The sequence below is a fragment of the Pleurodeles waltl genome, chromosome 9 (genome assembly GCF_031143425.1).
Source record: "Pleurodeles waltl isolate 20211129_DDA chromosome 9, aPleWal1.hap1.20221129, whole genome shotgun sequence".
NCBI classification, from domain to species: domain Eukaryota; kingdom Metazoa; phylum Chordata; class Amphibia; order Caudata; family Salamandridae; genus Pleurodeles; species Pleurodeles waltl.
This window is the reverse complement of record NC_090448.1, coordinates 338,644,177-338,661,282: the sequence shown is the minus strand read 5'-3', so window position 1 is coordinate 338,661,282 and position 17,106 is coordinate 338,644,177. Positions and strand designations below refer to the sequence as shown.

The 17,106-nt window shown below is 46.6% G+C and overlaps 1 protein-coding gene across 2 annotated transcripts in view; it reads right to left on the bottom strand.

Annotated features, from left to right (window-relative positions):
* The window catches only part of ACTN4 (actinin alpha 4), a 340,912-nt gene that overhangs the window by 42,160 nt on the left and 281,646 nt on the right, over positions 1-17,106 (bottom strand). For both annotated transcript variants that reach the window (XM_069206884.1, XM_069206883.1), the window contains exons 17-19: positions 4,799-4,978; positions 4,522-4,668; positions 4,030-4,110 (exon numbers count right to left, since the gene is read on the bottom strand). In XM_069206884.1, the coding sequence (XP_069062985.1) occupies positions 4,030-4,110; positions 4,522-4,668; positions 4,799-4,978 (408 nt within the window). The remainder of the gene's footprint in view (positions 1-4,029; positions 4,111-4,521; positions 4,669-4,798; positions 4,979-17,106) is intronic.

Here is a 17,106-nt window from a genome sequence, read left to right as displayed (position 1 = left end):
TAGCTTTGCATGTTGGATCAGTGGAATAAATTAGCCCATTTTGGCAATCATCTCCCCCTTAGTTCCGTCAGAAACTGACTCTTGAGGTAGCAGCAAGCCTGATCTGCTACTGCCTGAATTCTTTTGATGATAGGGAGGCTCTAGTCACTGTGTTGATTCTTGCTCACAGGAAAATCTTTTCGCTCTCTGGCTTCATGGATGATTTTTGAAGGTTGATCATGAAACTTAGTCTGGAGAGTGTCCATGACTGTCCTGGTTTCCTTTTCGCACTGTGCATATGAGCTTGTCTAGATTAGCCAGGCGTCTAGGTAGGGATAGACATGCATACCTTTCCATCTTAGGTAGACTGCCACTGCAATTAGGCATTTTGTGATTACTCTGGGTGCCAAACTGATCTCGAACAGGAGCATCCTGAATTGGTAGTGTGCTTTGTCAACCATGAACCGGAAGTATTGTGTGTGTCTGATTCAAGAGGCTGTGCAGATAAGCATCCTTTTGGTCTATGGTTGTCATATAATCCCTTACCCGCAGCCACAACTTTTTGCAGTGTAGTCATCTTGAACTTTTGTGTCTTTATGACCTTGTTTAGGACATGAAGAAAGAGGACTGACTGTAGTGTCTGGTCTGATTTTAGAATGATATAGAATACTGAGCCGTTTCCTTGTTTAATTTCTGACATAGGCACCTTCTCGATTGCTCTCTTTTGCAGCAGGTCCTGCACTTGGCTTTCTGATATCTCCTTACGATGTAGTCTTTTCACTGGTCTCACTTTGGGTGCCATATTTATCAGTTCTATGCAGTAACTATGTGGCTGATGTTTATGATCCATTTGTCAGTCGAACCACCATTATGGTGCTGTACATTGTGAGGCCCTCAGGTGGCAAGGGCCTTGAAGAGTACAGGCCGATAGCCTCTTCCAAGGGGTCTGTTTCGAGGTCCTGCTATTGTTCACCGCCGCTTTCGGCATCCTGGAGGATCCCTTTGGTCCTCTATGTCCTCCTCAGAAGGTCCTCCACTTGTGGTTTGGGAGCAGCTGGCAGGTAAAACTCTCCTTGAACCTTTTCTTCTTTTTCCTGCTCTTTTACCCCCTTGTGGCCTAGAGTGGATTACAAACGCGTTCACAGAAGCCTTGAAATCTTTCTTCTTCTGAAGGATCGCCGCCAAGTCGGCATCGAGTGTCCTCTTCTGCCTCTTGATTTTGAAGGCCTGCTATTTGCTGTTGGGAGGTTTTGACACCCTTTTCTTAGGCTCTGGCACTTCCATTCAGCCTTCTTTTGCCCTCATTATCTGAATCACCTTTTGACATCAAAGTGTTCTAAGAGTGTTGACCTCCATTGGTCTCTCCCCATTGGGACACTTGGTGTTCCTCTTTACATTTCTACCTTCCTTCTGTTGCCTAGTGCTTTGACAGTGAGTCAGACTTATGTGGCTTTGAGTCTGAATTCTTTGGTTCGGTCTCAAGAGGGTTTTGTCAGTGTTACCTGCTGTTTTCGATGTTCTCCATCGCTGGTTCATCAGCTGATTTGCCTCGACTTCTGACCTCTTCCACCTTGATGTCCGAGCCTTCTGTCTGGGCCACTTCTGCCTCCTCAAAGCTGTCCTCCTCATCACTCAGTAAGCAGAGGTCTGTAAGTAAGGGCCAAGATTTATAATGCACAGTAAATCAGCTTTGAGGGTATCAAGGCACTGGAGTTGCTAACAGCTTCATGAGGGTCTGTTCATTTGAACAGCCAGGTCTTGATTTCATTCTTGAATTGCCTGAGCAATGAAGCAGTCCTGAGGTGCAGGAGGGACGTCGTTCCATGCTGTGGCAGTCAGGTGTGAGATGTAGCATCCTCTACTGTCGCCTTGACAGATTCAAGAAGAGAGAGGAGGACAGTAGGTATCAGGGCAGGTGATGAAAGTCATGCGTTTGCAGAGGTATGCTGGCCCTTTGCTGTGCAAGGGCTCTGTATATGTGGGTTAGTATCTTGAACTGGCATCTCTCTTGGATTAGGAGCCAGTGTAGCTTCTTGAGGTGGTGTCTGATGTGGGTCTGTCCGGGGAGGTCGAGAAAGAGGCTTGTCTTTGTGTTTTGTATCATCTGTAGTCTCTTCAGGAGGTGTGCGGTGATTCGTACATAGTGTATGTTCCCGTAGTTCAGCCTGCTAGTGACAAGGGCCTGCGTGACAGGCCTTCTGGTGTTGACTGGGAGATACCTGCGAATCTTGTGGAGCATGCGTATGGTACATGGAAGCAGGCGGATGAGACTGCGTTTGCCGGTTTCTTCATAGATAGTTTTCTGTCCAAGACAATGCCTAGATGTAAGCGTGGTCTTTCGGAAAGGGGAATGGACTGAGTTCAGCAGGCCACCATGAGTCGTTCCATGGCAAGGAGTCGTTCCCAAAGATGAAGACTTTCGTCTTGTCCGTGTTGAGTTTGAGATAGTTGCCTTCATCCAGTCGTAAACGTTCATCAGACATCTGTGGAAGCTGGCTCTGATTGTGGAGGGGTCTTCTTACTATGAGAGGCTGAACTGGGTGTCGTCAGCGTAGGAGATTACGTGGAGTCAGTGTGATCTGACAGTGTTGGCCGGGAGGGAAGTCATGTCCATGCTGAAGAGGGTCGATCCTTGGGGGATGCCGCAGATGATTTGGGGTTTCAAGGTGAATGGTGGGAGATGGATTCTCGGGTTCTTCCCACAAGATATGAGGCAATCCACTTGAGGGGGAGCCTCCCTGGATTCAAATGTGGTGGAGTCTGTTGATCAGAATGTAATGGGAGACTATGTTGAAGGAGGCTGACAAGTCCAGGAGGCTGAGAAATGCCATTTCGCTGCAGTCCAGGAGGGCCCTCATGTTCTTGGTAGCAGCAATCATGGCTGTCTCTGTGCTGTCGTTGGCCCAGAGTCTGGATTGAGAGAGGTACACGAGGTTGCTGCATTCCAGGTTTTCGCTGAGTTGCTCGTTGATAGGCTTCTCAAAAACCTTTGCTAGAAAGGGGAGCAGGGAGATGGTCCAGTAGCTCCTCTGTTCTGCTGGGTCTGCGAACGGTTTCTTCAGAGGATCAGAGGTGTTTGCATCTGCATGGTTGTCTGGTGTTCACACCTCTGCCTCTGTGGTAGTCCGCTGGTAGGCAGAGTTTATAGACCTCACGATCATCTTTTTGGGCAAACTTCTGATGCCACTGAGGGCACAATCTAAAGGAAGTGTTCTCCATTTCTGTTAGTGACCTTTGGCCTCTTCCGTGCATCTCCGACAGCATGGTAGAAGACTTGCATGGTCTGGTTAGTCCTTTCAGTGTTCTTCACGCACCTTTCAGAGATTATTTAGTTTCCTTCGTTTTTCAAACCATTACCCTTTGAATGATCTGACATATCTTCGGTGGTTCTTTCGGTGTCCTTAGAGCTTCAGTTATTGCTTCCATACCCAACAGCAGAAAAAATAATCTTTAGAAGGTGACCACATACAGAAGCTGCCAGGGTGTACATTTGACATCACAGGAGGAGCGATTTAGTGCCAAATGGCTACAGATTCCCAAAAAAGGAGGGGGGGGGGGGGGGGGGGCCATGAGAACTGGCAGGAAGTTTCCAGACTTAACCACTAGGTGGCAAACTTATGACCAGCATGTGAAACCAGAAACGGATTCATGCTGTAAAATCTTTCTCGCCATTCGTGAAAAATGCATTTTTAATTGACGGAAATGATTGTGGCAAATAAAGGGGGGGTTTGCATGAAAGAAATTTGGAACCATTTTGCCCAGTCATTGGTAAACACATGTAAAAGTTAGCATAAGAAAATGGATCCAAAGTTCTCAGAATTTCAGGTATATCACAGCCAGTCCTTCCCCAACTATTTCAAGCCTGCACATGTGTTAAGAATAAAAGGGGTCCTTTTCCAAGTAGGAAGCAAGCCCCATAGAGCTATTTGTAGATTGTCTAGGTTTAATATACAACTTTATAATGTGCACAATATCAAACCCCACGGGCATTACAAGGTAAACACATGAACAAGAGAAGACCTTCTCCATGACAGAAACCATATTTCTTACCTGTTTGTCATTTTCAACATCATATCCTAAACTTATAAGGCAGGCTTTGAATTCTTCCGGCCCCAAAGCACCGGTATGGTCCTTTATACCATTCAATAACAGAACATCAGTCCACGGGGAAGCATCAGAAAATGCAATGAATGTTGAAGGAGTTCATGACGCGAAACCAATGAAGCAAAAAGAGAAAAAGGAAAGTGAGAATTAACATTACCTTTGCAATCAACTGTAAAACAAAATTACAAACACGCCTTGCGTAAAAGACGAGAAATTTCCCTAAAGGTTACAAACCTTTGAAACAATGCCTGGAACCTCCATAGAATCAACAAAATAGAGATCAACATCTGTTCACATTCCTTATAGTGTATCAGCTCATGAACCTTCACCTTAGTTTGTCCATTATCCAGCAAAGCAAGAAAAAAATCAAACCTTTTGTGAAAATGAAAATTCCCCACCACCACCCCAGCCTCAACTTTGCTAAGCACTTTCATTTACCTTGTCAAAGTGATTGAATGAGGCACGGAACTCGTGCATTTGCTCCTGGCTGATGCCTTTGGCGTCGCGGGTCAAAATCTGGTTTTCCACCTCATTGATGGTCCGAGCAACAGTTGTAAGAAGATGCTCCCAACCAACACGGATATGCTAAAATTACAATTTAAAAAAAATGAATACTACATTAACTAAAATATCATGTTATACTTCACTATCTTTGCGCAGTCTCCTCCTTTGCCACAAAGGTGCTAAAATAAACCACCTCTCCTGCACTATTTACCTCCATGGTGTAGTTGGTATGTTTGTTATCGAATATCAGGGCCTCCTGGATAAGCTGGTGTTGCTGCTCCAATTTGTCAATGTTGGGTTTGTAGTCTATAATTCTTTGCTCATACTGTTTAAGATTGTTCAACTGATCCTCCAAAGTGCCATTCATCTCAATTGCAATGCGACCAATCTCCTAGAATGAGAAACACATCACATTTGTCAAAGTAGAAAACAGTTCACAGAAGCAGATGCTACAACAAGACAAAGAAACTAAAATAAAATGGAATACACTCATTACAGTGAAGCACAAAGCATAATCAAGGCTAGGCCAAAAATTCAAATGAAAATTACTTTGAACACTGACTAGATTAAAGCCATTTGCAAGACAGAAGCTCTCTGCAAGACATCCCACTGCCAGATTTTACCCATCTAAGAAATATTCCTTACTGGGAAAGCCCTTGGAAGCTTGATTTTACATAGTTGTATTCTCACTGCAAAACTTTCTGTAGTAATTTAAAATTTATACAGAGGGAAAGTAGTCTTAAAGAACAAGTTACTTACCTTCAGTAACGCTTTATCTGGTAGAGACTAGATCTAGCTGCAGATTCCTTACCTTTGAAAGCTCTCCAAGCGTCAGACTGGATCTGGAAGATTACCTCTGTGCCGTACCCACCTGCGACGATAGGTGGAGCCGATCGGCTCCGCATCCATCACTGGCACTGTTTGCACCAGAAATGATGTTGCAGTACTTATGTGTCACCATGGAGCACCAATGTCAGTTTGTTTCACGACTTCCCACACCAGAAGCGTGGAGTCATGATCACCACTAACTACTGGTGTGTCAAAACTAGGGCCCTGAAAGGGTCATTTCTATTCCTAGAAATCTGTTTGCAGAGTGGGAGTATGGGTGGGACGGTAAGGAATCTGCAGCTACATACAGATTTCTCACCTTTGAATAGAAATCCAAGAAATACCAATACCGGAGGTGGGTCTGCAAACCAATTTCAAACAATTTCAAAGTGCCCATCCCTATGGACCTGACTGTCCAGGCAGTAATGTTTAGTACAGAGAGGCCCACATTACTGCCTCCCAGATGTCCAGGACCAGAACTACGTGTACTAACGCAGTGGTCGCAGCTTTAGCTCTGGTGGAATGAGCTCGCAAACCTTCAGGAGGTTGCTCTTTGGCCAGTGTGTAGCAGATCTTGATCCAGTGTACGACCCAACAAGAGATGGTTCACTTCTGCACCACCCAACATACTTCGGGCCCACAAAGTGTTGGCAGTCCATCTGGAGCTCAGGGATCAAGACATAACGCCAACACTCTTTTTCAGTCTGGGCGGTGGAGTCTTTCCTCTTCCTTAGAAGAGTGTGGGGGTGAGTAAAAAGTAGTAAGGGAGATTAATTGGCCTATATGAAAGGGTGTGACTGTAGGAAGGTGGGTCTACATATACTATACCAAAATGAGGTATAGTGTGCACAGAGTCCAGGGGTTACACAGAGGCTTTACAGAGGCTAAAGTGGATAATACTAATGCTCTCCTTTGTGGCAGTATGGTTCCAGGACACAGGCCTGGGGAGTTTAGGTTAGCACGGACGAGGAGGGGGCACAGGATCACAACAAACATACACCCTCAGCGGCACAGGGGCGGCTGGGTGCGAACACCGAGCTGGGCACCTAATGCTTTTCAGTGGGGGACCCCAGACGTGACAAAAGATGTTGCAGGTTGGGTCCACGGGGTTGGTTCCAGGAAACCCAAGGCTGACGCTGCTGGACTGTTGGTCGCGTTCCCCCAAACCAGGGGGCTGTAGGTGCAGGGGTTTCCTTGGGCATCCGGAATCTTCACCACATCTAGTCGCAGTCGGGGGTCCCTCCAGATTCAGGCTGCAGGTGTCGTCGTGTTGAACAGGAGGGGTCACAACCCAGGGTGAATTATGGGTCAGAATCGCCTGAGGACCTCCTCTGACGGGTGGGCCACCTGGTCTCGAGCTGTGGGCACCTGGTCGAGAGTGGGCAGGGCTTGTGGACCAGGGGCACTTCTGAAGTCCTTTTTGGAGGTTTCTTCTGGACAGGGCTGCTGTTCTCAGGAGTTCTTGGTCCTCTGCCAGCAGACAGTCCTCTGGGGGTTTGTAAAGGTCGCTGGTCCTGCAGTATGAGTCGCCTTCTTGGAGCTGGGGATCTTTGAAGCTGCAGACAGGCCGATTGGGCTGGAGCCAAGTCAGATGTCTGGAGTCTTCACTGCTGGGGTCAGCTTAGCAGTCCTTTTTTCTTCTTGAGGTTGCCAGGAATCTGGTGCGTAAGGTTCAGGGGTGCCCCTAAATACTAGATTTACAGGGGTCAGAGGGCAGTAGACAATAGCTACTGTCCCCAAGGGTGGCTATACCCTTTCTGTGCCCACTCCCTTTGGGGAGGAAGGCACATTCCTATCCCTATTGGGCCCTCTCCTCCAAACCAAGATGGGGGATTCTACAAAGAGACCTTAGGGGTCGTCCCAGCTGAAGTGGTCACTCGTGCTTGTTTTTCCTAACTTTCACGCTGGACATGCCACCATATATGGGACTTGTTTGGTTGGGGGGGTAGGGGCGGGGGGAAATCTCCCGGGGGCACTTTAACAGGAGGACTGAGCCTTTGAGGCTCACTGCCAAGTGTTTCAGTTCCTGCAGGGGGAGGTGTGAACTGCCTCCATTCAGAGCAGGCTTAGTTTCTGACCCCAGAGGACACAAAGGCGCTAACCCTATGGGGTCATAAACTTGTCTGTTAGTGGCAAGCTGGCACAGACTGGTCAGTCCTACGCTAAAGGGTTGGGTAAAATACAGGTGGCATCTCTAAGATGACCTCCGGGTGCATATTACAATAAATCCAACACTGGCATCATTGTGAGATTATTGTGCTGAAAGGTTTGATACCAAACTCCCCAGTCTTCAGAGAAACCATTATGGAGCTGTGGAGATTGTAATGACAAACTCCCAGCCCATGTATTAAATATGGCTACAATGCATTTACAATGTCTAAGAATGGGCTTACAGATGGAGGGACATATTAAGCATGCAGCTATGCCCTCGCCTGTGGTATAGTGCACCCTGCCTTACGGCAGCAAGGCCTGCTAGAGGGGTGACTTACAGCAGGCAGTGGTTACCAGCACACAGTGAAGTTAGCATCAATATGAGAGAGAGAGATCGAGAGAGTGAGTGAGTGAGTGAGTGAGTGAGTGAGTGAGTGAGTGAGTGAGTGAGTGTGTGTGTGTGTGTGTGTGTGTGTGTGTGTGTGTCTTTCCTACAGTGACCACTTTTGGCAGAAAAGAGGCCTTTGTGCAAAGCACCAGTTTGTCAGGATACATAAAGTTATGGTGACTGATGACACAGCCTGCAGCACACTCACTCAAAAGACATGTAATTGCCACAAGGAAGGCTATTTTCAGTGTGAGAAGCCTGAGGGGACAATTGTGAAGAGGCTCAAAAGGAGCACATATCCAAAAGATAAGAACCCAATTAAGGTTCCATTTCAATTAAGGTCCCATTCGGACATAAGGAGTGGGGAAGGAGGGAAGAGATGAGTAAGACCTTTGTCTCCTATTGTACATGGGTTCCTCAGAGTTGATCAGGCAACTGCAACAAGGCAGAAATGTCATATAAACAGCCCTTAAGAGTGCCCAAAGCAGAGTCCTGCTGGGAAAGGATGAAAAGTTAAATCTCGGAAAGAGGGGCAGAAAGGGGAACAACAGACTTCAGTGCACCATGTGTAGGAAAGTACCAACTTTTTGACATGGTTACCCCCACTTTTTGCCTGCTGTCGGTGTGTTTTGACTGTGTTCACTAGGATCCTTCTAACCAGAACCCCAGTGATTGTGCTCTCTCCCACTAAAATGGCTTTCCACACTTATGAAGTCCAGCAAAGTGGAGCTAGAGTTCGTAGGGTCACCTCTGCTCATGCAGGAGTGCCCTCACACACATGTATTTACACCCTGCCCTCTGGGCTAGGAAGTCCTGTCATTGGGATGACTTACAGTGACCTGGTGTAGTGACCAGCAGTGAAAGGGTGCATTCACATTTTCACACAGTCTGCAAACAGCAGGCCAGCAGAAAGAGTTTGCATGGGCTCCCATGGGTGGTATAATAAGTGCAGCAGCCCATAGGGGACCCCTGATGTATCAATGCCAGGGTACACAAGTACCATACACTAGGGACTTACGGGGGAATATCAGTATGCCAATTGTGGGGTGTAAAAGGTACCAAGGCAGCCAAATTTAGAGGAGAGAGCACAATCACTGGTGTCCTGGTTCGCAAGATCCCAGTTAAAACTGTCTGAGCACACTGACAACAGGCAAAAAGTGGGGGTAACTATGCCAAAAATAGTGCCTTTCCAACAATCAGCATCATGGACCCATCCATTCTGAATGCCTCTACCTCTTCCATGACCTTTCCAGATACTTGGAAACACACAACTGTCCTCCCATTGCTGACAAAAAATGTTCTGCGGACCTTTCAATGCTCACTAACTATAGACCAATCTCCTTGCTAGCATTTACGGCAAGTCAGAAAGAAAATCAGACCACCAACTACTTGACACTAATCAGTCTTGTTGCAGACCCATCCACAGCCCTGAAAACTGCCATCACTGCTACCATGGATACATCTGCATGACTCTGTACAGAGAAGACATGCCGGCTGTGATCCTCCTGACTTTTCCATATTATCGGACCCAGTCTCCCATTCAACACCTACACAACATCAGAATTCAAGGACAAGCACTCCTATGGCTCTGCTCTTTCCTGACTGGAAGGACCCAGTTAGTTAGCCCAGCTCCATACACCTCAGACGCCTGCAACCTCATCTGCCAAACTCCTCATGGCTCCTCCCTAAGCCCAACCCTCTTCAATGTATACATGAGCCACCATCACCTGCTCTCACAATATCAACATCCTCTTCTATGCTGCTAACTCATTTTCGCCCTCACAGACCAGATACCCAGTACCAGGATCAAGTAAAATGCCTGCATGACATATCGCCCACTGGACGAAGACCACGTGTCTAACGCTGAACACTGAAAAGAGAGAAATTATGATCTTTGGGAAGAGAGCACCACCATGGGGCTCCACCTTGTGGCCAATAGAGCTAGGACCAACACCCAATCCCACTACCCATGCGCAGAACCTCGGGATTATCATCCACAGGAAACTCAATATAACCACCCAAGTCAATGCTGTCACCACTTCAGGCTTTAAGGACAAAAACAAGCTGTACTATGGGAACACCCTTTATGTCACAATCAACAACAAACTCACCAAAAGGCTGCTGAATAGTCAGCACGTTGCAGCCTGAATCATTCTCAGCCTCGTACACCACAGTGAACAAACCACACCTGAAGGCGCTCCAATGGCTCCTCATTTTCAAACAAGCACACTTTAAACTTCTCATACTCTCACTTTCAAGGCACTACATAACACTGGCCTGGCATACCTCAACAATCTCATCTGCTCCCACAAACCTTCCTGACACCTCTACACAGTCTGGAAATCAGATTTGGCAACCTAGCTTTATCCTACGTCACTCCTAAGGAATGGAACGACCTGCTACTACACGTCAGATCCTCCTCATCACTTATGGAATTCCAAACCTGCTCAGCGCCAAGCCAGCCTATCGGATGATAGTCCACTGTACCAATTTGCTTAACATAACATGGATAGTTCTAACTACAGATTCATCGGCTTCTGATTAGATCCCAAAGCAGTATCTCACAAAAGGTGGAAGTTATGGGCAGTCAACTTCACATCAGGAAATCTTGTAGGACTGGGCAGGTAAAATGGACCTTTCTGCAGACCTCAGAGTCAAGAAAGTTATGCCAGATAAAGATGTGGACAGACTGCCATGTAGATGCACCACAACATCCATGGCCAAGACAAAATTAGCAGAATAATCCATCCAGAAGATGTCCACTTCTGGACTACGCTTTCCTTCTTAGCAACAGTGACCTAAACAAAAAGCTGATCATTCAACAGGTATTCCTTATTCCAATCCATAAAAAGGGCTGTCTTGGGTTAATGGTACAACACAGGGATAATGAAGTAGAGTTTGGATTTTATATGAATGTGCTAGCTTGTAAGGGTGTCTGCGAGTGGTACAATACATGGTTGACTCTGGGTTTTATTTTCAAGACCCAAGGATGTATGGTAAAACCTGAGGAGAGGTGGTAGTGTGGTAGAGGAAACAGCCGACCCCCCCCCCCCCCCCCCCCCCCAAGACAGATGTGCACTGCTGCATTACTATAAGCTGGATGGGACACACTGGAGAATGGAGAACCAGGCTACACTGGTGCAATTCAAACGGTGGTCTCTGATTTAGCGAGAGGTCACAAGGAAGGGGTCTGGGGCACATCTCAGGATGGGGCTGATAAGAGAAACATAAAATAGTAGGGCTGAGGCCGTAGGCTAACCTTTTGACATCACTCTGTGCGAGATCCAGATGTGAACTCCAGTCACTCCCATTGCCTGTAGAATGGGGTAATTAGCTTTCGAGTTAATCCTGCTGTGGTGGGCTGCTTTTCTGGAGGAATAGAGGGCAGAGGTGTGGGCACTTCAAAATGAAACAGACCCTCAACACAAACTTCAAATGCTCAGACTTCTAAATCACATTTAGTGTCTGGAAATTGACTACAAGAAGAGGTGCTTGAGGCCGAAAAAATTGTTAACTGTCAATCAGCAAGTTGGGCTGTACGAGGAGAAGCTCTACAAGACTTCTCCCTGTGACCAGGACTAGAGACCAATGACTGCTAGTCTGCCAGCTGGGCGAGGCGCATCACCCAGGGAATACAAGAGCACCTGCCTGGGAGCATAGCGCACCAGTGCCTGCCTGCTTGCCAAGACCGGTGCGCTCTGTGCGGAAAAGGAGAGTTTTGGACGGAGTGAGGTCTACTGAGGAAATTGTGATGAGTGGACACCTTTATTGTGGTGTGAGGAGACGGCTGATGCACAGATTAGGATGTTACCGATGTGGACAAAAAAGTCAGTGGCCTTCGTATGCCACAGGAAGGCTGATGTGAAGGGAGAGTGACCATTGCTGTACTGAACGGGTCATTACCTATGTGTGGAGGTCAACCAGCGACCCAGTATGCCAGGAAGAGCTGCTGTGTCAGAGCCTGTGTGCAGTGGAGAGACAGTGACCCTCTATGCCAGAGGTCACTGACACCAATCAAGAAGTGAGATCTGGTCAGGACCATCACTGGAGAAAGGCTGCCACGGGGACCCTTGCGAACCAGCACGATGACCGCTCCTAACGCACCATGGAACAGACCAAAGAACTTACCTAGCTTGATTGACTCACAAAGCAGAACGGTGCTGTGACTGCACAACCACAAATGATGAACTTGAGGACAAACAAGTGAAGCCAGTTCGGGGCCACGTGTGGTGAAATCACCAGAAACAGCAGCCTGTAGCTCCAATGGAGCGGTCGCGCTCAGGAACACCGCTCGCTCCGATCCTGCAGGTAAGACTGATTTTGGGCCTGAAAACTTGCTTGCTAGATAGAGTTTTGGCGCTGGACACTTTTCACTTTAAGACAGTGTGGGTATAACTTTTGAGAACTGGGTCTTACACTGGAAGTTGCCTATAGTAGATGGAGAATAACCACTATCACTTACAGCAGGGAGGGAGTGGGACACAGAATTGCCTAAGAAAAGGAGAGCCCTCACTTCAGGAGAACTGTAAAAGTGGTTTCAGAATGTCATATTTCCTTTTGTGTTGGTAGCAGTAAAATAAAATACTTGTTTTCCATAAAAGTGACTTTTTGGCTGGACAAAATTATATTTCTGAAGCACATGTTTAGTTGTGAACCTGTGTTCCTCACCTATATCTACCTCGCCCCTGAGGGAGCATTGGACTGCTGTGACCACAACATTACGGAGAGTCAAGTGCTGAAGGGTCACTTGACCACGTTTCTCAGGATCCATAGCAAATTGGGCACCAGTACATCAAGAGTGAAAAACAAAGGCTTTAAACCCACCCAACCCCCCGGGTAGGGCTGAAAAGGTGCACGCATCAAGAATTTAAGAACCAAATAAAAGTCCACTGAGTTATTACAAAGGACACAGGAGGGAAAGCAGGCTCTTTCCAAAGAAACAAGAAAAACAACTAGTGATCGACAGAAGAGAATCTGATTAGCCAAACATAGTAAGGCAGAAAGGACCAACCACCTTTTCTGGGGTCCATCGCAAGACTTTGCTGCATCAAAAACAGGTCACAGAAGCATATCAGAAAGCTTTGTCTGCAACAGATTAGTAGTCCTTGCACCACAAGACAATCATTCCCCAGTATGATGAGAAGATGGATCTTACAGACAGATGACGTACAATCAAGATGAAGTCCACTGCTTAATCAATCTCAACACATGGAGGTTGTGGCAGTTTAGATAAAGAACCATGCCCTGTTGCCAAGCACATTCTCCCAAAGTGGAGGACACATCCAGACTCAGCAGGGTTAACCCAATTCTCAGGGCCAAGTCTAAGGACTTCAGAATGATCTGAGCTTGAGCCTTCCTGACCTTCGTTAGAACTTGGGGACTCAGCGGCTGAGACAGAAGCACAGAAGAGGAAAACAGAGTTCCACAGAAAGGGAAACTAATCTCTTAAAGAGCTCTGGGGTGGAAATTCCGGGGTGAAAATCATTTTCAAAGGTAGTGAAAAAAACAAATTCTATCCAAGGCGTGCCCCACCCTGCGAAGGTGTCTTGAAACACCTCCAGCTCTAGATGCCACTTGTGGTTAGCTAGCCAATGTCCAATGATCTAGTCCATCGTGGCGTTCACAGTGCATGTCAGGTGGCTGACTGAGGGAAATCCCATCAAGAGCAAGCCATCTCCAGTCTTAAAGCTTCGTAGCACAGCACATTCTCAGCTTAATGCAGTAAAACATGGAGGTTGTGTGGCCTGGCAGAACTAAATGGACGTCCCTTTGATGCACAGCAGGAAGGCCATGAGTCAGCCGATTGCCATGCAACCGTAGCTATGGTATCCCACAAGGCCCAGGAGACCAAAGGCACCAGATTGCAGATTCACCTAAGCGACTATCGTCTGAAGCGTGGGGTTTTTCTCACCGGCTCAGTTTTTGTATACGCATGGTATTTGGCAGACACATACACTGGGTGGGTTCTCTTTTTGACAACCTGGCAACATCAGAGGGTGTGAACACCTCTTGCATCTTTCCTCTATGCAGATGTCGAGCCGAGGTTGCAGTGTAGTGCTAGTCATGATGTCACTATGCAGCCCACAAAAACATTTTGACATTTAGAGACTGGGACTTAATGTATGCAACTTGGAATTTGTAGGTGAGCTAAAGTATGGCAGATTTAGACCTGTCTCTGGTGTCATTTACTCAGTTGGGTAAAAAAAAAAAAAAACTGTCCCGTTTTTCCACCCCTTGGCCCATTTCAGCAAAGGGTTGATGTTCCACACCGTTGCGCTTTTATGTGTATAAGTTACTTTGGTTTGTTTCTTGAGTGTGCAATATATGGAAAATGTCACTTACCCAGTGTACATCTGTTCGTGGCATGTGACGCTGCAGATTCACATGCTGTGCATTTCCTGCCATCTAGTGTTGGGCTCGGAGTGTTACAAAGTTGTTTTTCTTGGAAGAAGTCTTTTAGAGTCACGAGACCGACTGACTCCTCCCTTTCGGCTCCATTGCGCATGGGCGTCGACTCCATCTTAGACTGTTTTCCTCGCAGAGGGTGAGGTAGGAGTTGTGAGTATACAAGAGGTGCCCATGCAATGGAGTAGTTATGTATGTACTTAATGTTTATCAAAAGAATATTTATTTACATATTTACAATTTTCATTCAACTAAGAACGGCTACAGGCTACCAGGGAGGTGGGAGGGCACATGTGAATCTGCAGCGTCTCATGCCACGAACAGATGTACACTGGGTAAGTGACATTTTCCGTTTGGTGGCATGTGTAGCTGCAGATACACATGCTGTGCATAGACTAACAAGTAGTAATCTCCCCCAAAAGCTGTGGTTTAGCCTGTAGGAGTTGAAGTTGTCTGAAATAATGTTCTTAATACAGCCTGTCCTACTGTGGCTTGTTGCGTTGCTAACACATCTACACAGTAATGCTTAGTAAATGTATGAGGCGTAGACCAGGGGGCTGCCTTACAAATTTCCGTCATAGGTATATTCCCAAGAAAAGCCATTGTGGCGCCTTTTTGTTGTGTACCACAGTTGGCGAGCCCAGGTTGGTGCAATGAGTATTAGTTTGAGTTTGTTTTGACTTAGCTTGTTGACCAGATAAGGAATGAGTGGGAGAGGGGGAACAGCGTAAGCAAATATCCCTGACCAACTCATCCATAGTGCATTGCCGTTGGATTGAGGGTGAGCATACCTGGACGCAAAGTTTTGACATTTTGCGTTTTCTTTTGTTACAAATAGGTCTATTTTTGGTGTTCCCCAGCGGTGGAAGTGATCCTGTAGGATCTGGGGATGAATTTCCCATTCGTGAATTTGCTGGTGGTCTCGACTGAGATTGTCGGCTAACTGATTCTGAATGCCTGGTATGTATTGTGCTATCAGGCGAATGTGATTGTGAATTGCCCAATGCCAAATTGTTTGTGCTAAGCGACACAGTTGTGACGGGTGTGCCCCCCCTTGTTTGTTGAGATAATACATTGTTGTCATGTTGTCGGTTTTGACAAGGATGTGTTTGAGGGCTACTAGTGGTTGAAATGCTTTTAATGCTAGAAACACCGCTAGCTAGTTCGGACAGAAGCGGAAGGGGGTCCGGTCCATTAGTCTTCGACGACGGGTGTGGTCGAGCCGACAAGGCCCCAGTGAAGAACGGAAGCTCCGAAGGGCCGCCGGAGCGCTCTTGATGTCGATGCCGATACAATAACACTAACCCGGTACCGAACGATAACAATACCATCGAATTTTCGATAATTTAGCGAACTTTCCTGATTCGAAATACGGAGCGAAGAGGAGCACGTCCGAACCAGATGGCGGAAAGAAAACAATATAAGATGGAGTCGACGCCCATGCGCAATGGAGCCGAAAGGGAGGAGTCACTCGGTCTCGTGACTCGAAAAGACTTCTTCGAAGAAAAACAACTTGTAACACTCCGAGCCCACTCTTTCTTTGAAGAAGTATTTCAAGTCACAAGGCGGAGTGACTCCTCTTGGTGATAATGCACAGTGGCATCAACTCCATTGTCAGACTTTTTTCCCCCGCAGGCGGGTGAGAATGGAGTGTACATTAAGTGTAAGTAAAGAGATGTCCAGGTGTATACAAAGTAAACTACAATGGCCAAAGGCATCCAGGAGAAGGGCGGGAGCCTGTGAACCTACAGCCCCACATGCCATGAACAGATGCTTACAGGGTAACATATTCCGATTGAGGCATGTGTGACTGTAGAGGCACATGCTTTGCATAGACTTTAAAGCAGTCTTCCTCAGGAGCGGTGACTAACATGTGAAAACTGTACATAGCTACATTAGTATGGAACTGGTCATGTAGCCGCTTTGCATATGCAAGCAGCTATTGGAATTTTTCCTAGGAAAGCCATGAATGCTCTTTTCTTCTGAGTATAGTGTGCTCTAGGAGGTGTACGCAGCATTCTTATGGCTTTAACGTGATATGTTTGAAAGCACTTAACTATCCATCTGGCAATAGCTGACTTGAATAGGCTTCCACTTTTGAGGTGGTGGAAAAGCGACAGTTTTTTAGTGTTTCTAAAAGTTTTAGTTCTATCAATGTAGAATATAAGGGCTCTTTTTACATCGAATGTGCGGACAGCAACTGATTCTGCTCAAGGGGAAAAAAAATGTCAACTCGACTGATTGATTGTGGTGAAGGTGAGAAACAACTTTTGGGGGGTAATCTAGCGTTGATGTGGAAGACCACCCTGTCTCACAACGGTGTTGAACTGGCGCAAAGGCACACATGTCCGAACCCGACGGCAGAGAGAAATCATGAAGTCAATGCCCATGAGCATTATCAACAAGGAGGAGGAGTCACTCTGCTTCGTGACTCGAAAGACTTTGAAGAAAAACAACTTGTACACATCCAGACTAGATGGCAGGAGCACGGAAAGCATGGGAATCTATAGCCACTCATGCCTCAAACAGTTAATTTCTCCAATACAGATATAACCTACATGCTTTATTTTTTCATAGATTTTACGCTGGGGCTGCTTTGTTATCAATACTGTGCCAGTGTACGCATACAGTCATTTAACAATGAAATAGCCATAAAATACTACTCTAGCCATCTCATTGTAAGAACCAAGCTAAAACCACTGAGGTGGAAAGACAGTTCCATTGTGATAAACCAGACTATTTAAGAA